The 25,215-nt window shown below is 40.1% G+C and overlaps 1 protein-coding gene across 1 annotated transcript in view; it reads right to left on the bottom strand.

The window, feature by feature from the left end:
* The window catches only part of LOC126235494 (uncharacterized), a 284,326-nt gene that overhangs the window by 55,290 nt on the left and 203,821 nt on the right, over positions 1 to 25,215 (bottom strand). The window contains exons 18-19 of the mRNA XM_049944213.1: positions 21,091 to 21,316; positions 13,724 to 13,889 (exon numbers count right to left, since the gene is read on the bottom strand). Of these exons, the coding sequence (XP_049800170.1) occupies positions 13,724 to 13,889; positions 21,091 to 21,316 (392 nt within the window). The remainder of the gene's footprint in view (positions 1 to 13,723; positions 13,890 to 21,090; positions 21,317 to 25,215) is intronic.

Genomic DNA, 25,215 nt, shown 5'->3' with positions numbered 1-25,215 from the left:
ATGTTAGAATACATAATGATCACCATGAACACATACTAGATAAGGCTTCTGCTTGTTTATGGTGCTGTTAAAGTAGTACAGTTCAGCCTTTCAAATTTACATTTTCTGTTTTCCTGCACTGTTAAAAGGCAAATGCTGGAATAAGACTGATTTCCTGCATCTTTATTTTCCAGCCTTAGCTTGTGCTCTGTCTCTCATTGACTGGACAGTATAAACACTACTCCTCCTAGTTTCTTTCTTTCTTCCTATATACGAGGTGCAACAATAAAGTAATGAGACTAATGGTGGGGGGGGGGATTTGCTTAGCGGTTTAGTCAAGTTTAGTGTTGTCTCCTCCAAAGTTATTCCCTTCTGATTGCACACACTTTTTCCAGCTCTTCTGCCATTGATGGTAACATTTCTGGAACTCAACTTCAGTAATATCCTCCAAGTCCCTCGTCACAGCTTTTTCGACATCTTGTGTTGTTTGAAAATGGTGTCCCTTGAAAACTGTTTTGACTCTTGGAAATAGAAAGAAGTCGCATGGAGCGATATCTGGTGAATAAGGTGGCTGTGGTAGTACTGAAATTTGCTGTACTGACAAATCAGTGTGGAATGGCGCATTATCGTGATGCAGAATCCAATTATTAGCAATGTTGGCATGGACACAAAGAACTATTTTACGAAGTCTTTCTAAAGTTTCTTTGTAGTAATATTGGTTAACTGCTTCTCCAGGAGGCACCCACTCTTTATAAACAATTCCCTTGGAATCAAAGAAGCACACAAGCATGCATTTCACTTCTGACTTTGACATGCAAGCTTTTATTGGTCTGGGTGATCCCTTTGAGCACCATTGCAAAATTTGGCGTTCTGTCTCTGTATCGTACTGAAAAAAAACCTCGTTCATCACCAGTGATAACACGGCTCAACAATTCTGAATTGATTTCTGTTTGCTCCAACAGATCGGCTGCCACATTTTTCCGTGTTTCTTACTGTTGTGGTGTGAGATTTTTGGGGACTATTTCTGCACAAATCTTTCTCATACATTTATACAAATTAGTTGACACAAACTTATAAAAATGTTGAATAGGGACAGAATGTGGATGCATAACTGCAGTCCGCCCCCATTAGACCACCAATTTTTTGTTTGCTATTCACAGTTCTCTACCACATGTCTGCCTGTCACAAAACATGAACTTTTTTTTTTCAATTACAGAACTGAGCAATGGACAGCACAAAATAACAATGATAATTTTTCCTTCACTTTCTTTTCTCCTGCCTGCGAGGATGTGAAGGTCCTAAACTCTTTTGAGAAGTATGTGGTTAATGAGATAAGAAATGAAATTTATTTTAAAATTAAAATACAAAATACTACATGCAGTAGCTACTGTGTGGTAGTAGCATTTCAGTCGTTATTGTTGGCGATCCCAAGATTGAATTTGGAGGGGGAGGGGGGGGGGGATGGATCAGTGTATAGGGAAGTCATACGAAGAACAGCCAGAAAATGCCTCAAGGTAACCTCTAGGGCTGATAGTTCTAATTGTAATGGGCGCATACATGTCCAAACCAAAATTAAGTCAAACTTTTTAAAGAAGTTACCCTGGGGGTCCTCTGATGATGACAAAAGCAACTGTGGGGAAGCAAATATGGCACTCCCTACCTTGCATTCTGATATTTATAAGGTGCTCTATATTCAGCCACACCACTGTATACTTTGATTCCAAGAATAAGTGCACACTTCACAGCCATATTATGTCACATTCATGGTGCAATCATTCGACAGGAAACATTGTTTTACCATAACCTATTGTTTTGTAGATATATAGAAAGAAATAACATTAACAATATTTAAAGAAGGTGATCTGATACGCAAACACTTTCAATTGGTTTATTCTTATCTGTTTACAATTTGGAATTTGGGAGGACACCTATCAATTTTAGTGTTCAGAGGAGGTATGGTTACTAGTAACGGGCACCAGACTATCAGAGCATTGTGTTCCCTATGCCATCTGCACTCCTGATCAAAAACTGCCCCTGCCTACGACAAGAGTTTCACGTGTTAGTCATTACAATCTCCCTTTCTCTCCACACTCTGCCTTGGTTGCGATAGAATTCTGATAAATTTTCAGAGAAATTTGCACAGGACTGTTTGCTGGAGCTTTGTGTTAATGCTAGAGTAAAGCAGTCTGAACTTCTTACTGACTGTTGGCTGTAATGCTGTGTGTGTGTGTGTGTGTGTGTGTGTGTGTGTGTGTGTATGTGTTAAGAATGGCATATCAAGTGAAGTGTTTTGCAAGCAATAAACTGATTTATGCTATTGTAGCTGATTAATTACTCCACTTTACGGTGTGCAATATTAATGATCTGACTTACGTACATAAATCTACTACGCAACTTTTCCACATTATATAAACTGTGTCATGAGTGAGCTGCGAAGGACCACAGTTAGGAAGGAAATTCTGGGTTTCTATTGTGAACCAATTATAGAACGCAGATGACTTGGTCAGTGTGAAAGTGACAAAATCACTTTACAAATATAACCAATGATTATCAAATGTGTGTGTTAGGATATATAGTAAACAGTGTCATTTCCTTTCAGGTATTATATTGTACTTCACAGATAGTGCAACACAGCAGCTGCAGTTACCAGGAAAGCACCAGAAAGGAGCCCATAATAGAAAGTCGTATGGTGACACTATTTCTCCAGCATTTTCAGGTATCACTAACAACTTGTGTGTTACCACTGTAGAGATGGAAGCAAATGTAAAGTTGTAGCTCTATAATTAGAGACTAATGAATATCATCAAAATATCCACGGGTATACTGCCGGTCTACGGTGTCCAACGGGCACAATATTTCGGCGATCATACATGTCGCCATCATCAGGTGAACTGACAGACTGAGCTCCTGTGAATGTGCCGGCACGGAGATCCGTACACTATGGCTGCTCAGGGGGAACTGGGTTCGGTCGCGGCGGTGGCCGATTTAAATACCCTCCGCCCGCGGCGCGCTCACTCCGCCGTCCGCGCCCCGCGCCACGGTCGTGCGGTGGAACAGATTGCGACGGCGTCTGAGATGACGTCAGTGTGATGGTTCTGTCCGCCGTGGTCGTCGCAGCTATACATTTGCTCGATTTACTCTTGATTAACCCAATCGCTGGTTCCCAAGCCTTGCTAAGATAAACCGTAACTGTGGCTATAATCTTAGCAAGGCTTGGGAACCAGAGATTGGGTTAATCAAGAGTAAATCGAGCAAATGTATAGTTGCGACGACCACGGCGGACAGAACCATCACACTGACGTCATCTCAGACGCCGTCGCAATCTGTTCCACCGCGCGACCGCGGCGCGGGGCGCGGACGGCGGAGTGAGTGCGCCGCGGGCGGAGGGTATTTAAATCGGCCGCCGCCGCCGCGACCAAACCCAGTTCCCCCTGAGCAGCCATAGTGTACGGATCTCCGTGCCGGCACGTTCACAGGAGCTCAGTCCGTCAGTTCACCTGATGATGGCGACATGTATGATCGCCGAAATATTGTGCCCGTTGGACACTGTAGACCGGCAGTACACCCGTGGATATTTTGATTATCAAATACGCCGAGAGAAACTCAAGAATCATAATGAATATCAGTTTCACCATAATTAAATCTCTGAGTAAGTCTATGAATTCCCATGCCGGCGACCAGCATACCCTTACAGTGAAGAGCGAATCTCCGTAGAATTCTGGTGGAAACTTTACATTATGAACAAAATAAATTAAAGCTTATTGGAATATTATAAATGGACACAAACTCACAGCAAAATCCAGAATCTTTCTAACAACTTTCAGCTAACTCCCTTATACAAACTAGCAAGTGGAAAACCCTTACCAAAATACAACATGAAACCATCTTACAAAAAACCGGATATACAGACGAAGAGACCTTTTAATCAGAAGGTTATCATTTCTTCAAGAGCTGATGCCAGAAAAAGATATTCAAAAGATCTTTGATGCTCGGAACTGTGTTTCCTACGAAAACAAGTCTTCAAATTCGCTATAAATTCTGAACTCCTGACCAACAGGTTATTAACATCAGACAGGACTCAAACGCCAGTAAATGTGAATGCTCTTACAAATAATAAGAACAGATCAGATCCAGAAGAAGTTGGATATTTCAGGAACCTATAGATGAAAAGCTGACCAAAGTTTCCACACAACATGTGAAATTTTTCATGTACAACTTCAATGACCAACTTGGCCAAAATCAAAGGTACAGTAAAATCATCTGAAGTTGCCCCCTCCACAAGACAGCCAACTGTTAAAGTTAAAAATGACTTAAGTGTAGACTCAGATTGCTACACGTCCACAACAAAGTTCAGATGGATCCCTGCAAACAGACCATCCACTCAGACAATGCCAAACTCAAACAGAAAATCAGGAGTTCTAAGACAAGTGATTGCAATTTATACAACACCAAAAAGCAACTGATTGAGGCTGCAAAGGAACTTGCAGAAATAAAAAAAACTGTAAACCACTTCCGTTGGAATATCACCCGTCATCAAGGAAAGATTTCACAGATGGAAACAACATTCCTCAAACAAACAGACATTTCAAGAACCTATTAACCTGTGAAAATCACAGGTGACATGTTGAGACCAAGAAACTCTCACTGCAGTTTCTGTAGAATGACCAAATTTCCATTACACTGCTATCTTTGTTGACTAAGTGACGTAAGGTAAATATTTCTTTCAAAATATAATTAGAGTGTTTTCATCTATTATGATTTTATGCAATAATTACAAAATGTTAATTTTCTTATGTTTCATGTCGTATGAGTAAGGATCGGAGCAACATGGCTGCATATACCTTGCTGGGAACGGACTGTTGCTGCATCGTTCGGAGTGACACCTTTATTCAATGGCCAGCAAACTCTAGAAGATACTGCCATTTTGTTGTCATTCCCTGAGACCATTATTAATGTAATTGCAAAAAAGAAATGATATGAAAAGGATGCACAAATTAAACCTCTGTGGTACTCAGCCTATGCAGTATCTAGTAATGACAGATCATCTGATAGCTTATGGAACACTATGCAACAGTGACTACGAAAGCAACAGTTCCATTAATTATGATTTTCTATTGCTATAAAGAGTGGAAATAAATACTTTCTTGGTAGGGTGTGAAAAAATAAATCACATTGCCTGAAAAATTTATCTGAAAAAATTGCCATGCCTTATTCGAAGCTTTAAAGACTGATAATGAAAGTAACTGTTTTCTACAGTTACAAAACATGAAGTAGCCACAAATAATACATTGCTGAACTATTAATATGGAAAAATCTAAAGCACACATGAATTGCTAGTTTTCAAAATATTAAGTTTGGTTAAAGGAAAGCCAGATTGCCATACAAATTATTAACATATAAAGATTATAGAATCAATTACACGGGCATATAAGTTAAGTAGTATCTCAAGCATTGAGTAGAAGAAAAATTCATCTCTTGTTGACACACTAGCAACATACAAGTAAAGAATAAAAATATCTCTGGTAAACACTATAACAACAAAAGTTAAAACAACTTTCCAATGTTATCCTACACTGTCATACAATTTGCAAAACTATCTGGATGCTAATATCTATGGATGCTAATAAAAAATATTCCAGACGAAAACATGGAAACAAAGAGAGATCCTACTCATATATAGGTACATAACTAAAAATATACACAAGAAATATGACCTTCATGGTACGCTAACAACAAAGAAGAAATCAAATATTACATTTCTCCACTTACTAACACCACCAAGAGAGGATCCAGTAATTACACAATTCTCAAAATATGGCCCCCCAATAACTGACCACTCATCCCGTCTGGAAATGAGGAACATTCCCAATAATCGGCTCTTTAAACTGAGGCAAATTAAACAAGATGCAATGCACAATGGTAAGTTTTGTACATAAAAATAACTAATATAAGCAGCTGTATTTCCTAATTCCCTATTCACCTTATTCATATTGTTACTCATTGCAATGACACCATCTTATTCTAATTAATATAGCCATTCTTTAATATCAATATGAATAATGTCCCTGCAGCTGAAAATCCATTTACTGTAACTTACTGCTATGTGATGTTTTTTTAGTGATAGCATACTCCAAGATTTATGTGGTTAAGAGCTCTCTGGTATCCAAGAATGGTGAGTCTGAAAGCCCGCCAGACACTATGGAAATTTATGACAGCTGCTAGGCAGTGTGGCTGCTTCTGCAGCTGCTGCTCTTGCCGCTGCATGTGGCGTCACAAAGACACGTCCACTGTGCAGCCTATCAGTGCTTGTGGTCTGCCTTTAAAGCCAGCGGTGAAACGGGTCTTCAGTCTATGATTTCTCTCCAGAACAATATTGATCTCGCAACTCATCATTTTGTCTGTTTTGAATTCATGTCATCTTAGTTTTCAATCTTGGTTTGCTCAATGGACTTGTTATTCATAGTGCCATCTCTTTAGTCTGTCTTTCTCTCCTGTTATCCACCTGTTACTCTCTGACAGCGGCTAGTCGTCACTCTCTCGGCTAGTCGTCACTCTCTCGGCTAGTCGTCACTCTCTCGGCTAGTCGTCACTCTCTCGGCTAGTCGTCACTCTCTCGGCTAGTCGTCACTCTCTCGGCTAGTCGTCACTCTCTCGGCTAGTCGTCACTCTCTCGGCTAGTCGTCACTCTCTCGGCTAGTCGTCACTCTCTCGGCTAGTCGTCCAGTCTCCCTGGTTCTCAAGTCAATCTCATCATCTACAGGTTCAAGGTTGCCAACATCCAGGCTGTGGTCCCTCCCAGGCAGAGTGCCACCCACCCGCGTTTCTGCCATTTGATGATGCGAAGGTGAACTGGGACACATATTTGCAGTGGCTGAAATGGCACTACTCTGTTTTTCAGATTTCGGATGATGCTCTCCAATGGTCACTCTACCTTTCTTGGCCTTCCCCAGAGATGTTTTGCTTGCTAAAAAAGTTGTCTCCACTCTCAAGTTCGGTTGTGCTTGCATTTGAGGAGATGTGTTCATTACTATCCAATTATTTCTCTCAGTGGTTCCATGTGCTCACATCATGCCCCACGTTCCACCAATACCACAAGCAACCTGCCAGTCCAACCCCTCATGGGTGATGGATTTGGAAAGGTTGTGTTAACACTGCAATTTCATTTGTACGAACATGGCTTGCAAAACTTCATAGGCAGATTCTCTGAAGCATGTCGTGTTCCATCTGGCTCCATTGCAGATTCTCTGAACCATGTCATGGTCCATCTGGCTCCAGAGCTGAAAGTTCATACTACAGCCTTCAAACTGGACAAACCTTCCTTAGACATTATTTTGGAAATCCTGCACCCTTTTAAGATCGCATAAGCAGCAAACAGACACCTCATGGATTGACCCCAGGCAGCAGCAGTCCAGCCACCGCCTTGGGGGCAGAATTCTTGCAAGTCTTTTTGTCAACAGAGGCATTGTGATTCACTGATTTTTGACGTCTCCATGCCCTTAACAGCCTGTCAAGCCCCACTGACATAAGCAGTGGGGTCTTCCATCACGTCCCAGTCGCTTCACAGCACATCTGTGTGCAGACTGTCCAGATCACTGGGTGTACTGCACTCATTGTGGGAAACATGACCATATCTTTACTGTCTGTCTGTCATGGACCATTGGGACAGTCAAATGCCATCCCCCACATGCTCCACGAGACAGCGTATAAACTTCAGGCAGTTGTTTCACTTGGCAGTCCTCCCACCATTAAGCTGTTTATCGACCTCATGATTGTGAACCGGGTCATCTGCTTCCATGTGGACACAGGAGCTACCCTTTCTTTGATTAACCTCAGAAAGCATGCCCCTGACTTGTCCCGCCCTCCTGTACATTGATTGCCTATGACGACAGTTCAATTCCTCTCTGGAGTCAATTCACAGTCAAAACTACATGTAAACAGGTTGTACAGCTGGTAATTTTGTTTGTTGTTATTGGTTGCTTGGTAAGCATGATTTATGGTCTCGATGTCTTCTTGATGGTTGGATTCTCCATCACTGGTAAGGTTCGGGTCATCTCAGACACAGTTCCCGCTATTTGAAACTGGCTTGGAGTGTGCCAAGGATTTCCAGGCCCACACCTCCTCACATTCAGATCCTGTGCCTCGTTTCTGCCCAGCACAGCCTCTTCGTGTATTTAAAGGCAGCCATTAAGCAAAAATTTTATCACCTCCACGAAGATGGTGTAAGTGAACATTAAGTGACCATGTACAAATTAATGCTTGGGTAGTGGTAGTGGTCAAGAAACCCAGTGGCTATCTCCAGCTATGTGGCAGATTTAAATAAACAATCAATGCCCATGCAGAAGTGGATACCTATCCCACCAACATTCTATCCCACCACCGAAACTTATAGGAGCTGCAGGTTCTTTTTGAGAGAGGTGATTTATTATTTTAAGTCCCTTCCACAAGCAACCCACATTATGCATCTGCTCAACCAGTTGCAAAAGGATGTTCAGTACAGGTGGACAGTTACCTGTAAGCATGCTTTCAAGCAGCTGAAGCTTATGTTGCACTTGGCACCCTGTCTTACACCCTTAACTCCATCAAGCCCCTGGGTTTCGCCACAGATGCTTTTCACTGTGGCACAGGTGCAATACTGGCACATAGGAATGGTGGTGGTAGTGAGCAACAGATTGGCTATGCATGAAAAATGCTGACACCAACTTAAAAAAAAAAAAAACTTTTAGTCTATCGAAAAAGAAGCTTTGGTGATAATCTCTATAGTTAAGAAATTCCATGTTTACCTATTAGGAACTAAGTTTACCCTCATCACTGACCACATGCTACTAATGGCTCTCTTTGGCCCCACTCTTAGCTTCTGGAGCAGACTGCACAATGACTCCAGCATTGGATGCTCTTCCTCAGCTCCTACATTTATGACACAGCACAACATACAAATGGGAATGCCCTTTCTTGTCCACCCTGTGGGATTGACCAGCATTTCATCAACAAGAAATCTCCTGTTTCCACATCAATGAGGAACAATGGCACACTTTAGACAGGTTTCCTAGTACAGGCACCCATATGGCTGTGGACACGCACTGCGACCTCATCTTGCGGCATGTCATGCACTGTGCACTCCATGGGTGGCCCACTGGAGCACTGTCTGACGGTGTGCAGAGACTAGAACGTCAGCAGGTACAGTGTCAGGAGGTCAGGGGACAGGGAGGTGGGGGAAATGGAGTGAAGAAGGAGAATTAAACAACACAGAAACAGAAGAATGTATAATAAAAACATTTTATCAAGTCGGTAAGAGAACCACACTCCTTAGGCAGCGACTTTATTTATTGTAACAGCACTGATAGTAGTCATTCATTGTTGCGATGTGTGCTCCAAGTACAGCCATGTGCATCTGTGATGACTGAGGAAAAGCATGTGTAAAAATATCCATAATGAGGCTATAAATGAAGAAGCCAGAAGAAGAAGTTGGCCACTATGAAATAATTAACATAAAACAGCAACAGAAGGAATAATGGATATGCAGGGGCGGTGCCAAATTCTGGTGCCACTCCATAATGTAAGTGGTGGAGAGACAGGCATATGGGGCCCAGTGACGGACTGGTGGTCGAAAGAAATATTTTATGAGACTTCAGTTACACATTTCGTCTTTGAGGACGTGAGGCGGTCACACCCCACTCCGACACAGCAGACCGGTGATGGCCAGCAGGTAGCTGGCTTCTGCCCTGGCAAACAGGTACACACTGTAGCATTCTGTGTTGCTTGTGTCAGGCCACACAGTGGTCAACAGTGTCAGTGGGCCCAGGCCCTGATGGCAACAACACGTCTCTTCTTCTTGCTGCAAATGCTGTGTTGTTGTAGCTGTGTGGTATTCATTTGTTTCAAGGCGTGTTTATTTGGGTGAGGTGTGCAAGTTTAAAGTGTATTTGGCGTTTGTGGTGTGTGTGTGTGTGTGTGTGTGTGTGTGTGTGTGTTTTCAGGACTGGGGCAGCCAGAGAGAGAGAGAGAGAGAGAGAGAGAGAGAGAGAGAGAGAGAGAGAGGACGAAACATTAGAATTCATCCAAAGCAGTAACATCACAACATTAAGAAGTGATCCAACATACCAACGTAACTTGCAGAAAACTCTGAAAAACACGGAAACAATTTTTACAGAAACACAATTAAAAGAATGATACAGAAAAATTCCTAGGTCCCCACCCTAAAATCATTGCCTTGAGTTCACAAACCTGGAATACCTATACGTCCATTGATAAACTTTACCAAAGCACCAATATACTACTTAGTCAAATACAAAAACACACACACACAGACAATATACAAATACACTGAAAACAGAAATCTAAAGAACTCCAGTGACATAATAGAAAAAATAAGAACTGAAAACATACCAAACACAGCAACATTACTTTCATTTAATATAATTTCCATGGACACACACATCCCAACAGAAGAAACCACCATCATAATAGAAAGAAACCTCCAACTGCAAGGAAACATACCAACAGCAAATATACAAGAAATATCAGCCATACTCAGGCTCATCACAGAGCAAAACTACTTCACAGTCAACAAAAAATTTTACTCTCAACAAGATGGACTGCCCATTGGATCAACAATCAATGGCCTCCTAACTGACTTTTCCTCAATCGGAAAGAAAACAAATCTTTGACAAAACAGTAATATCAAACAATATATTGGTACAGATATGTAGATAATATAATTTGCTATAGATGAACCACAGCCTTGCATAAAAGAACTTCATGACAACATAAACTCCATCCACCCACAAATACAGTTCACCACTGAAACACAAACAGATGGAGAACATAATTTCTTAGATCACACCATATACAATAGAAAAACAAACACAGATTCACAACCTACAGGAAATCTATAATCACCAGGACCGTTACTCATAACCAATCCGATCACCCCATAACTCACAAAGAAGTCAGCTTCAGATATTTACTACACAGACTGAAGAAAACACCCATAATAAAATGTGATTACACACAAGAACTGAACAATAAAACAAATTGCACAGGAGAATGGATATGATACAAGAAGAGTAGATAAAATAAACACAAAATCCAAAAACAAACAACACATAATCATCAAATGCAGACACAAACAAACACAACACAACACAACACACAACAAATAATCAGAAAGTAAGCAACAAATGGCACATAATGACTTACAACAACAAAGTAACACACAGGGTGGGTAATATACTAAAGAAACAAGGGCTCAACATAGCATACAGAACCTTCAACGCAATACAAAGCAGACTTGGAAGAAATACCAACACTGACAAATACAGCCATTCCAGTACATACATACCAACTTAGTTGCAACTGCAGTCAATCTGTATATGTGGGTCAAACGTGCAGGAATTTCAGAACCAGGGACACAGAACATATCAGAGCACTGAAAAGCAATAGCTCACACCCAACATTCACAGATCCCCTGATAGCACACAATCACCACCCAACAAAAATTTGAAACTGACTTACAGATCTTTAAAACTAGTAGCAGCTAATACCAAAAATTAACTACAGAAGAAAACTATCACATCCAAAAATCAACCGACTGAGGAAAGAAAGTACTAAATGAATATACATCATTGTGCAATAAAACCCTCTTCGGCACAACTAAAGAACTATACGAATAATACCCACACCGAAACTACTCATGGGAGGAAGGGGGGGGGAGAGACCACCCATAACCCCCCCCCCCCCCCCCACACACACACACACACACACACACACACACACACAAAGAAAAAAAAAAAAACACCACAAACACCAAATAAACTCCAAATTTGCGCACCTCACCCAAACAAACACGCCATGAATACCACACAGCTACAGCAACACGTTATGATGGCAAAAACTCTGTCCATGTTTGAAAATTCATAAAAAGTGTGTTGTCAAACGACCATAAGTCACAGAAATCAGCATATTCACCTCGCCAAAACATATGAGAAAATACTACAACATCAAAGCCATAAGTTACACACAAAAAGCATGATATTTCCGTTCATAAATGCATAATAAACAGAAAAATAATTATGTTTTGCTGTTTGAAGAGGACAAGTTGTAGGTTGTGTAGCAGACTAGCTACCAACATAAATACCCAATAGCTTCATGTAAGATATGTAAACTAATGCATACATCCACTCTTTTGCCAATTAAGCTATAGCTAGAAATTTTGATATAATCTAATAAACAACAGACAGTGCATCAGTTCATTAATACACATCTCAACTGTGAATTGTAAACAAATGATGAATAATATTTTACAACTACTATTCAATCACAATCATAAATATTTTGTAAGAAAAGTTCTTCTAAATGTTAATATGTGACAACAGTTTTACAGTAAGAAAAAATAACCAACTGAAAGACGTCTTGCATAAGGCGGAATTCCTCGTCCTATTTTCATAGCAAGCACAGACATAAGAGGAACTGCAATGCCACAAGATGATTGCAACATAGTCCTTTTTAGTACAAAAAAAGCTAAACTAAATGGCATTTTTAAATTTTAAATTTATTTTTAAAAACTTCATGAAGGGTGTGTTGTAGTCCTCAGCAAAATTATACGACATTGTTTGCTGACAGACCTACAGGGGTAGGTTCGGTCACCAAATCAAAAAGGCTTGCTTTCCTCTCATCCAGAAGCATTTTTCCTTCGTAAAACATGAATTGTCTCTCAAGCTTATCTGTTGACTAAGTCACTGTGATAACTCCATATTTTAAATGTAGAGGTGGTGGTAGTGAGACGAGCGAGCAACCTGTTGGCACTACAAAATCTACTCCTCTTTAAGGGCTCCAAGGGGACACTGACTGTAACATCCCCATCATACAAACACAGCATCACACTCTCAATTCTGGCAACACTGCAGAGAGGTTTGAAATTTCATTCAGGCGTTAGACACAAAATCTGTTATCAAGAAATGCATGCCATCATTTCAACTCATAGTGCCAACCAAATGAAAATTTCCACACCACCAAGTTTTGAAATATCTGAACGCAAGTCTGATGCCATCATAAAAATGTACATAAGCAACCACAGCTACACAGATGGGCATTCTTTGGCAATTTTTTTAGCAAAGTTTCAGAAGCCTAAATTTCTGATTGCATTGTTTTATAAATGTTGCTGTATTTTATTCTGTGGGACATAATTTTGTTGAAACATCTGCTGTTTACATATCACACCAAGTTATCACAATATCAAGTTGAATCTTCAAGAAAATTGCAAAAGTAACTGTAGGTAAGTGAATGGCAAATCTGATTATTCCACATTTAATAACTTAGGCCCAGTGTACAGTAAATTATATTTACTTTCAGTTCAGTTACTTTATTGCTTAGTGTAGCAATGCACAGAAACTGCAGTGACCAGACATGCACACTTTTAAGAGGTGAGTCTCTGTCAGTTGCCTATGTGGCATATTTTATGGTAATGAACGTTACTTGAAAAATATATTATCTTCTGTATTTGCGGAAGTACAGAGTGTAAAACATTTTGACTAACAAAATTAAATATTCAATATTAGAGAAGGAAAGTTGATACTCACCATATAACGGAGATGCTTAGTCGCGATAGGCACAACAAAAAGAGTCACACAATTATAGCTTTCGGCCATTAAGGCCTTTGTCAACAACACACACACACACACACACAACTTGCACATACGTCTGTAGTCTCAGATAACTGAAACCACACTCATTAAATATTCATAATTACCTGCTGGCATATGATTAGTAGCATAATACAATACAGCACAGGCTTTTTCTAAGTCTTGACAATATTTTAGACATGCTACAAGTTCCTTAAGAAAATCTGTGTGGTGTACAGTAAGACACCAACTGTTATCACTTGCCTCCAATTTAGTAGAAAATTCTTCTGTTATCTAGGGAAAAAAAGGAAAATGCAAAACAAATGCAATTATTTTATGTTCCGTTGGACCTGCAGCATAGTATGTATCATTAGAAGACAAAATGAAAATGAAATCTCCAAAACCAGCTGCAGTAAGGTAATATATTAAATATTTTACACAACAGGCCAGTTTTGGCTTAATTTCCATTATTAGGTGACGTCCAGTTGGAACTGACGACCATACTGCATCTACAGTAAATTTTTTCTATCAATTTGTGGTAAGAATAATGTTTTTTTTTTTTTTTTTTTTTTGAGTTACAAAACGTAAAAATTTGTTGGAAGATATTTTGACAGTTCCTCATTACAGTACTGTATGTTTACAAAACATCAAACTGTCAAAATATCTGTCAAAAAACTAGAAAACAGATATACTTACCATGGCTTGGCAACAAATTTTACTGTATCTGCAATACGATCGTCACTTCCAACTAGATGCCACTTGATAATGGCAATTGAGCCTTAACAGGCCCGACGTGTAAAATATTAAACATGTTACGGTATTGCTGCTGGTTCTGGAGCTTTCATTTTCAAATGCAATTATGTTCACTATTTCTATATCATCCTATTTCATCTTCAAGTTCACATTACCTGACAACACTAAACTAACAACATAATTTAACAACTGTTTATCTTTGTGGTATTAAACAAATAACTAGAGAACCAATCACCAAATTGTGTGAGTGTTGAGTCATATAACAAGCTAGAGACCCCCCCCCCCCCCCCCCCCCACACACACAAACACACACACACCTGTACCAACTGAGCCTACAATGCTGGGACTGCAGTTTGGCAGATGGACTGGTAGAGGCTCTGTGTCGGTTGACATGGGTAGAGATAAAAGAGGCAAAAAGTATTGGAGGGGTTGGCGAAGAGCAGCTGATAGCTTGTGGGTGTGCTACCGGTGGGTGGGATAGGAATTCGTGAGGGGGAACAACAGATGCACAAGTTAGGAATGTAACACACAAACAATGGAGCTGGTGAGTACATGGGGCACACAATGATGAAGTGGACGTGTGGATTAGGAGAGGGTCACAGGGTAGAGGAAAGGGACACTGTTGGGCGAAATGTGTGGGTGCAGTGTGTTAGGAGAGACTGAGGCTAGGAGGATTACACGAACAATGGATGTTTTGCAAGGATAATTCCCATCTGTGTAATTCGGAGAAGCTACTACTGGAAGGAACAATGTAGATAGTGTAGGTTGAGAAACAGACACTGGGCTCCAGCATGTTGTGCTAAGTGTGTTTTGGAGCTGGGTGGTAAAATATTCTTGGCCACAAATTGATGGTGGCTGTTCATTCTGGTGGATAACTGGTTAGTGGTTATGCCCACATAAAATGTCATGCAACGTGCAAATACCGCAGCAGGGCTGGTATATGATATGGCTGTTTTCACACCGTTTTCTTCGAGGTAATTCATAATGCTCGAACACAATGTATGTTCCAAAATCATGTTGCATATTGATGTTAATGATATGGGCCTGTAATTTAGTGGATTAGTTCGACTGCCTTTCTTGAATGTTGGCGTGACCTGTGCAACATTCCAGTCTTAGGGTATGGATATTTCGTCGAGTGAATGGTTGTATGTAATTGTCAAGTATGGAGCTATTGTGTCAGGTTACTCTGAAAGGAACCTAATTGGTATACAGTCTGGAGCAGAAGACTTGTTTTTCTGGAGTGATTCAAGTGGCTTCACAACTCCGAGGAGATCTACTTCTACGTTACTCACGTTGGCAGATGTTCTTGATTCGAATTCTAGAATATTTACTTTGTCATCTTTGGTGATGGAATTTCAGAAGGCTGTGTTTAGTAACTATGCTTTGGCAGCACAGTTGTCTGTAGTATTTCTCTGCTATCGTGCAGAGAAGGCATTGATTGTGTCTTGCCGCTAGCATACTTCACATACGACCAGAATCTCTCTGGATTTTGAGCCAGGTTTCGAGAAATAGTTTTGTTGTGGAAAGTATTATAAGCACCTCGCATTGAAGTCCATGCTAAATTTTGAGCCAAGAGCGTCAATCTTTAAGATTTCGCGTCCATTTAAATGTGGCATGTTTTTTCGTTGTTTCTGCAACAGTGTTCTGACACATTTTGTGTACCAAGAAGGATCAGCTTCATTGCTTGTCAATTTATCTGGTATAAACATCTCAACTGCTCCCGATACTATTTCTCTGAATTCAAGCCACATCTGGTCTACACTTACATTGTTAATTCTGAACGCGTGGAGATTGTCTCTCCGGAAGGCGTCAAGTGAATTTTTATCTGCTTTTCTGAATAGGTATATTCTTCTTTTATTTTTGGAGGATTTGGGGGTTACAATATTCAATCTCACTACGACAAGCCTGTGTTCACTAATCCCTGTATCCATTTTGATCTTTGTTATTAGCTCAGGATTATTTGTTGCTAAGAAGTCAAGTGTATTTTCACAACCTTTTATGAATCGCATGGTCTCATGAACCAACTGCTCGAAATAATTTTTCAGAGAATGCATTTGGCACAATTTTGGATGATGTTTTATGCGTAACTCTGGATTTAAACATATATTTTCATTAACTTATCAAGGGTAAATTAAAGTCACCACCAACTATAATTGTACAAGTCGGGTATGTGTTTGAAATCAAACTCAAGTTTTCTTTGAACCTTTTCAGAAATTTTATCATCTGAATTGGGAGGTCGGTGAAATGATCCAATTATTATTTTATTCCAGTTGCCAAGAATGACCTCTGCCCATACTAACTTACAGGAACTATCTACTTCAATTTCTTGATAAGATGAACTACTTCCAACAGCAACAAGTACACCACCACCAACTGTGTTCAGCCTATCCTTTCGGAACAGTATTAAATTTTGCACAAAAATTTTGGCTTAACTTATCTCCAGCTTTCAGTGCCTATAACAATTGAGCATCAGTGCTTTCTATCAGTGCTTGGAGCTCTGGTACTTTTCCAACACAGCTAGGACAATTTACAACTGTCATACCAATGGCCTTCACCCCTTGAGACTGAAGCACTTTGGCATTTTCCCGAGACCCTCTAACCTAAAAGACCACCCAGTCCACGCCACTGCTACTTGTGTAGCCACCGCCTTCGTGTACTGAACTCCTCACCTATTCAACAGAACCCGAAACCCAACCACCCTATGGTGCAAGTCAAGGAATCTGCAGCCTATATGGTCGCAAAACTACCCGAGCCTCTGATTCAGACCCTCCACTCAGCTCTGAACCAGAGGTCCGCAAATGGTCGTCAACTATGCTACAAATGATGAGCTCTGCTTTCATCTCGCAAGCAAGAATAGCAGCCACTTGAAACCAGAGAGAATCTCTTCTGCTCCAAAGCAACACACATCATTGGTACAGACGTGAGCCACGAACTGCAGTTGGCTGCACCCTGTGCTCTTCATGGCATCTGGAAGGACCCTTTCCATGTCTGGAATGACTCCACCTGGTATGCACATGGAGTAAACATTGGCTTTCTTCCCCTTCTTGGCAGCCATGTCTCTAAGGGTCTCCTAACGCACCTAACATTGGAGCTCCCAACTACCAATAATACCACCCTCTGCCACTGTCCGGATCTTGCAGACTGAGAGGTATCCTCGGAAACAGGACAGGCGACTGCATCTGGCTGTGAGAGTGTCAGGCACAGACACCACCTGGAACCAATTTGTCAGACTCAGCAGGGAGGCATTATGAGTGGCCCCCCTGGGAAGTCTTTCGCCTCCTGCCATGCCTCGATGTGACCTCCCACTCTATCACAGGTGACAGATCGACCTCAGTGCGAGCAGTAACCAGTGAGGACCAATCGGAGGACTCAGACATGCTGGACATCTGTTGGATCTCCACGACTGACCCACAACAGTGGTACCTACCCATCCACTGCAGCTTCAAGGTGTAACCGAAGCCACCATAGCCTGGAGCTGAGAGTGAAGTGTCACCAACTCAGCTCGCATCCACACACATTAATCACAGTCCCTATCCATACTAAAACTGTGGAAAACTACACTACTCAGACAAGCTGGCTATTGACACATACTGCAATACTCTATTGTAGACCCTGAGAAAAATGCAAGAACTGTCTCTAATAAATTACATTAATGTGTAGAGTGTCAAAATCCAAACTACCAAAGCACTCAGGTGAGACTAAATTATTCCCTTCTGATTTAGAACCTGTAATATGTCACAAAATCGGTTAACTTTCTGATGCAAACAGAAAAACGAGACGTGTCTCTATTAGATAGTAAATTAACACACAGAATCTCGAGAAACTAAACCATCAAGGCACACGGATGAAATTATACAATTCGTTCCTGGTTAGGAACTCGTTAAAAGTCACAAAATCTGTTACTTCACTTTTGCTGCTTTTTCCTCAGCAAACCAGCTGGCTGACTGACACACACACACACAGGACCCAGGACACAGGTGACATACCACTGTGCCATCAGAGTACCCTCTATCAGCAGCTAAGTATTTTGTACAGATCGAAAAACATACAGCAGTCATATTGCACTGACAATTAAACCCTTAAAAAGGGTCTACAGATCATGAAATACGGAAACTATCACCAAAACACTTCACTTCATCAATTACAATGTTCTGCTACTGTCGAGGTAAGCTTGAATTTTTCAGCGTGAAACAGTCATGCCCCGAAGTCATTCCCAATGGGTTCCCACACCATGATGCAAGTTACTCCTTGCACATGGTGTGCCTCTCCCAAAAAACTGGAAGAACAGGACCTCTCCTCAGGTCACTGCCACATGCACCAACGATGATGGTCCAGAGTAGTGCAGAACTGTGATCCATCGCTGAAAACTGTGGAACCATTAAGCAGCAGTCTATTCTTCCTGGTCCGGCACCCGCCCAAACACAGCATCTTTGTTATGGTGTTAACAGTAGCCTACACATAAGATGCTAATTCCATAGTCCAGCTGCTGTTAGTCTCAGACTAATGGTAAGGAATTACCCATGTTGCAGGGAGTCCATTACTCATTGTGCACCATGTGCAGGTATGGAGACCCATAATGAGGCCTTTTTCTAACTTTGTCAGGTGCTGATAATGCTGTCCCACACAAGTATGCAGCATCTTTGCATCCTTCTCAGTGATCACTCAACATTTGACATAATCCATGCCCCTCATGTACCCCACCTGGCCCGATAACTACATTAAACATGAACAATACTAAAAAAACTGTAAATCATTTACTTATGAGCCTCAAGTCTGTACAAAGTTAAACGACATTCAATAATGTCTTCTGGCTGCTTCACTTTATTATCACGAAATGTAGATGAGTGCATGAGTTAAGGAAGAGTTGATGAGAAGACAGGTTGCAATTAGACCTGATTTTAGGGACAATACCACACAGCTGACTGTCAGAAGCTGGGCTGATGGGAAACATACAAACTTGATTATAGTTTGATGTACTGTAACTTGCACTCCGAAGCTAGTGACAGTAAAAGGTTGGATAAATCTGTAGGTTCCATTTCAAAGGAACCTTCGTATCATTTGTCTGAATTGACAGAGGAGAAATAAATTATTCGCTACATTAAAGAAAAATGGAATAGGAGAACATTAACTGAGGGAAAGGAATGAAAGTGAAAATGACCACGTAGTATTTTGCACAGAGCATCATTTAACCATTGCAAACACTTGGTTTTTTCAAGAATCATGAAAGAAGGTTGTATACACAGTCGAGACATGGAGACTACATACAGTTTTAGATATATAATAAGACATTTTTCAAAACCAGCCTCAAGCTCAAAAACATATCCAGCATCAGAGGTAGACTGAGCATAATTTATTGGTTATGAACTGCAGATAAAGACTGAAGGAACTGCACACAGGTAGGAAATTAAGGAAATGGGACCTGGTTAATTATAATGAAACAGAGATTTTTTAGAGTTTCAGAGGAGGCACGATCAATAGTTGTCTACTGATTGGGCCAGGGAAAAGAAACACAATTGGAGGCAAATGGTTAGTGCAGCCCCATGAACTTCATTACCACCTAAAGTGCATTTTTATTTTCAGAGGCCATGAAGAAAGGATTGGTGACTAATTGTTAGGGGGTAGAACGAGAGAACATGTTCTCCCATTATCTTATCAATGTCACTAAGCAGAATCACTCTGAGATCAAGTTGGCGATCATTTCTTTTCATTCCTCACTTATAACTTTTATGTAAGAATCAAATTAGGTTGATCAGTAAATTATCTTTGAACAATGACACCGGCGGTTGCTTCAGTAGCTCGATATTAATAGGTTGTATAATTACATGAATACATAATTTACATCTTTTGACTCTAATCATAAATTTCATTTATCCATTTTTTTGCTCAGGTCTTTGAAAGTTTCTCTTATCTGTCACAGAATTGCATAATAATAGCATTTTTATCTGCCTTGTCATACTGGGAAAAGTGTTAATATTAGTAAAAACTCAGGCCTCTCTTGTACTATAAAATTCAGAGGGAAATGTTTGATCTCTAGCCCTTTCCTTGAACACAGACGGCAAATTGGAGTTTAAAGTAATCATGACTATAACATCTGTAACAAATATTATTTATATTTTCATAAACCAGATTTAATAATTTGTATTTTACAGCTCTGATGGCGTAAGTTAACTTTCTGTGTAAGTCACATGCAGAAGTACATGCATGATTGCAATACATGTGAGTGCACCAACTACAGTTATCATCATTACCTCAATGGCCTTTAGCATTTTCACCTCTCAATCTAGATAGCAGTTACACATGCGTGAAGAGAACCTTCACATGGAGTCAAATCTATTTAGCAGAGTTACAAAAAATTTGTTGTGAATCTGTATTGGAAGTAAGATATACAGGGTGTCCCAGGAGGAATGGTCAACATTCAGGGAATTCAAAGTGAAAAAGTCTAGTAAACACGAGTTCTAAAATTCATACTTTAAGCGCTACAAGCACTACACTTTGATGCTGTGAAATAAATCTCTTTACTGCAAGATCTTTGCGTTCCATATTTTGGGAGAAGATAGTGCGGACAAAAAGAAGAAAATCTTTTTTAGTAAACATGGGCGGAAAAAGGTATACCTTAAGAACTCTGAGAACTTGCTCAGCAGAATAGATTTTTTTTTTTTTTTTTTTTTTTTTTGCAACAGCAAAGATTACAGAGTGCTCATAGCTCTTAAAAACACAATGACCAAAAAATAAAAATACATACCGAATTTTTTGCAGCTAATGTGCAAATTGTTTCAAGATCAAGTCGAAGTGTTCTAGCAACATTAAACCATGTCTTGTATGTTTTCAAATTTAATTCTGTCTTTACTATTCTCAGTGGGTTTTCTAGAAGAGGACGAAAAGGCAATCTAAACTCTGCTATTGTTGGCAATTCACATGCATCTGGATATTTATCAAACCAATCATCTTTCTCTTGCTGATTAGGTTGTCTGCAAAAATTAAAAAAAAACAAGCATATTTCAATTAATGAAAATTATGACTAACATGTTTCTGTCTCTGATACACTGTGAACGTGTGCTTAAAATAATTATGTGGTAAACTACAACAACAACAATATATTGTATAATTATAATAATAATATTCATAATTATCATATGCAGAAGGTATACTACAAAAATATTCTGCAATCAACTGAACCAAACTGAGCCATTATATGAAACGATGTGACAGAAACACTGATGTTTAGTAATGCTGTTACTAAGTTAATATTCTCTTTCACATAAATTCTTTGGGCTGACCATAACTCTTACATCTATTCCCTTCTTTTAATCTGCATTAGTCACACCACACATTCATGACTGTGACACTAATTTATGAAATAAGAATCTGAACTTGCATAAAGGAGTTGTCAATTAAGATTTTTTAATTGGATGCTGGATTTTTTTTCTTCCTTTCTTTTGCCGGGCTTTCTTCTTTCAAAGAGACATCTCCATTTTCATCATTGTTACTGTAGTGCTATCTATTTGTAAAATCGGTCATGTGGGAGTAGATTAACAGCATCACCGGTATCAATATGAAGGTATTAATTAACAAATTAGTGCACTTCTAATTTGCGAAACTATTATCTCTGCCAGTTATAGGATAACAAAATAAAGGAAAATGTAGCTACTGGTAGATGAGCAGCCCTTAAACTTCACTTTTCCAGGCTGATTTCTATGTGCAACTACAGTTTATGAGAAGGAAACTCTTACTGTACACAAATTATTTATTTGTAAAGTATCTTTACTGCAGTTTTGAACTAGGTATACAGGGAGAAGCTATAAGGGGCAAAATCTCTCAATGCAAAATCACTCCTGTCCTTCAAGTTGAGAAACTGTTCTTTCTGCAATTTTGCATTGTTGTTGTTGTGGTCTTCAGTCCTGAGACTGGTTTGATGCAGCTCTCCATGCTACTCTATCCTGTGCAAGCTTCTTCATCTCCCAATACCTACTGCAACCTACATCATTCTGTATCTGTTTAGTGTATTAATCTCTTGGTCTCCCTCTATGATTTTTACCCTCCATGCTGCCCTCCAATACCAAATTGTTGATCCCTTGATACCTCAGAACATGTCCTACCAACCGATCCCTTCTTCTAGTCAAGTTGTGCCACAAACGCCTCTTCTCCCCAATCCTATTCGATACCTCCTCATTAGTTATATGATCTACCCATCTAATCTTCAGCATTCTTCTGTACCACCACATTTTGAAAGCTTCTATTCTCTTCTTGTCCAAACTAGTTATCGTCCATGTTTCACTTCCATACATGGCTACACCCCATACAAATACTTCGAGAAACGACTTCCTGACACTTAAATCTATACTCGATGTTAACAAATTTCTCTTCTTCAGAAACGCTTTCCTTGCCATTGCCAGTCTACATTTTATATCCTCTCTACTTCGACCATCATCATTTATTTTGCTCCCCAAATAGCAAAACTCTTTTACTACTTTAAGCCTCTCATTTCCTAATCTAATTCCTTCAGCATCAACCGACGTAATTCGACTAGATTTCATTATCCTCATTTTGCTTTTGTTGATGTTCATCTTATACCCTCCTTTCAAGACACTATCCATTCCGTTCAACTGCTTTTCTAAGTCCTTTGCTGTCTCTAACAGAATTACAATGTCATCGGCGAACCTCAGTTTTTATTTCTTCTCCATGGATTTTAATGCCTACTCCGAACTTTTCTTTTGTTTCCTTTACTGCTTGCTCAATATACAGATTGATTAACATTGGGGAGAGGCTACAACCCTGTCTCACTCCCTTCCCAACCACTGCTTCCCTATCATGTCCCTCGACTCTTATAACTGCCATCTAGTTTCTGTACAAATTGTAAATAGCCTTTCGCTCCCTGTATTTTACCCCTGCCACCTATAGAATTTGAAAGAGAGTATCCAGTCAACATTGTCAAAAGCTTTCTCTACGTCTACAAATGCTAGAAACGTAGGTTTACCTTTCCTTAATCTAGCTTCTAAGATAAGTCGTAGGGTCAGTATTGCCTCACGTGTTCCCACATTTCTACGGAATCCAAACTGATCTTCCCACAGGTCGGCTTCTACTAGTTTTTTCATTCGTCTATAAAGAATTCGCGTTCGTATTCTGCAGCCGTGACTTTTTAAACTGATAGTTGAGTAATTTTCACATGTCAGCACCGGCTCTCTTTGGAATTGGAATTATTATATTCTTTTTGAAGTCTGAGGGTATTTTGCCTGTCTCATACATCTTGTTCACCAGATGGTAAAGTTTTGTCAGGACTGGCTCTCCAAGGCCGTCAGTAGTTCTAATGGAATGTTGTCTATTCCCGGGGCCTTGTTTCGACTCAGGTCTTTCAGTGCTCTGTCAAACTCTTCACGCAGTATCATATCTCCCATTTCATCTTCATCTACATCCTTTCCATTTCCATAATATTGTCCTCAAGCACATTGCCCTTGTATAGACCCTCTATATACTCCTTCCACCTTTCTGCTTTCCCTTCTTTGCTTAGAACTGGTTTTCCATCTGAGCTCTTGATATTCATACAAGTGGTTCTCTTTTCTCCAAAGGTCTCTTTAATTTTCCTGTGAGCAGTATCTATCTAACCCCTAGTGAGATAAGCCTCTACATCCTTACATTTGTCCTCTAGCCATCCCTGCTTAGCCATTTTGCACTTCCTGTTAATCTCATTTTTGAGACGTTTGAATTCCTTTTTGCCCTGCTTCATTTACTGCATTTTTATATTTTCTCCTTTCATCAATTAAATTCAATTTATTTCAATTTTATTAGGCTGTTTGCTGCTTTCTTGCACGAGTTGTAGCAAACTGTACTGGATTTGGTCACAGCAGGCACACTGTGAGCCTCAGATAGTTCTGAATCCAGCTGTCACTTGGAGAATGGGCAGTTAAAAAACAATTATAAATGTTGCATTTTAATTAGTTCCACCCCTCTTCACAGTCACTTAGGGTCTTTGTTAGGTGTGACAGTGGTCGTAAGTGTTTCAGTTGCCTGTGCGATGTCACAGAGCCGCAGGGCAGGCAGGCGCAGGTCTGAAGAGAAGCACCTGTCACTCCATCAAAGGCCAGGAAGCCGTAAAGGTGACTAGGTAAATCAGAAGCTTGGTGGGTCACACTTGCAATGTGATGAGGTGTAGTGTGATCCACCCAGTACTGGACACTGTCTTGATGTTGAAGAACACCCAGTTGGGTGCGCAGTATCTATTCCGCTCTGCTGATGATCTATTTCGATGGTTTTCCTTTGGCGACTACTCAGGGTTACAGAAGGGACCTTGGGAGAAGTGGTGGAGAGCAAATTATGAGAGCTATGGCAGAGGATGAGTCTAGCTATTCTGAAATGCATTTGGCTGCCAGTGATCAGAATACACAGCTCCTGAAATACTGGAGACTCTACAACTCTAACCCTGAGGCAGGGAGAGAATGGACCCTAAAGCACGTTATGTTTGTTAACACTCAACAGGAGAAATGGTCAGGTGGATTGTATTGAGTGTGTCACATGTCTTGTGTTGATAAGTGAAGGGAATATACTTATATTATTTCTGGCACATGAATTTCAACAGTTAATGCTTGGAGATGTGTATCAGGGCAATGCAGAGAAGTAGTATGCATTATTACAAAATAAACATCTTCATTGGCTTTATCTACTTCAGGCTTATTCTTATGGGGGTCAAGTTTACAAATTGGTTCCTACAGATACAAGCACAGGTATCTTTCTTGCGTCAAGTGTTTCAGTTCCTCTATGTAGGATCCACTGCAGTAGGACACCCCACCTTACTGGAGAGGTTTAACTTACTTTTCACCTCTCTTATTCGGCATATTAACTAGTGGCAGTAAATGGAGGTGAAAAGGACTTTTTT

This window comes from Schistocerca nitens, chromosome 2, assembly GCF_023898315.1.
Source record: "Schistocerca nitens isolate TAMUIC-IGC-003100 chromosome 2, iqSchNite1.1, whole genome shotgun sequence".
Taxonomy (NCBI): Eukaryota; Metazoa; Arthropoda; class Insecta; order Orthoptera; family Acrididae; genus Schistocerca; species Schistocerca nitens.
This window is presented reverse-complemented; position numbering and strand designations above follow the sequence as displayed.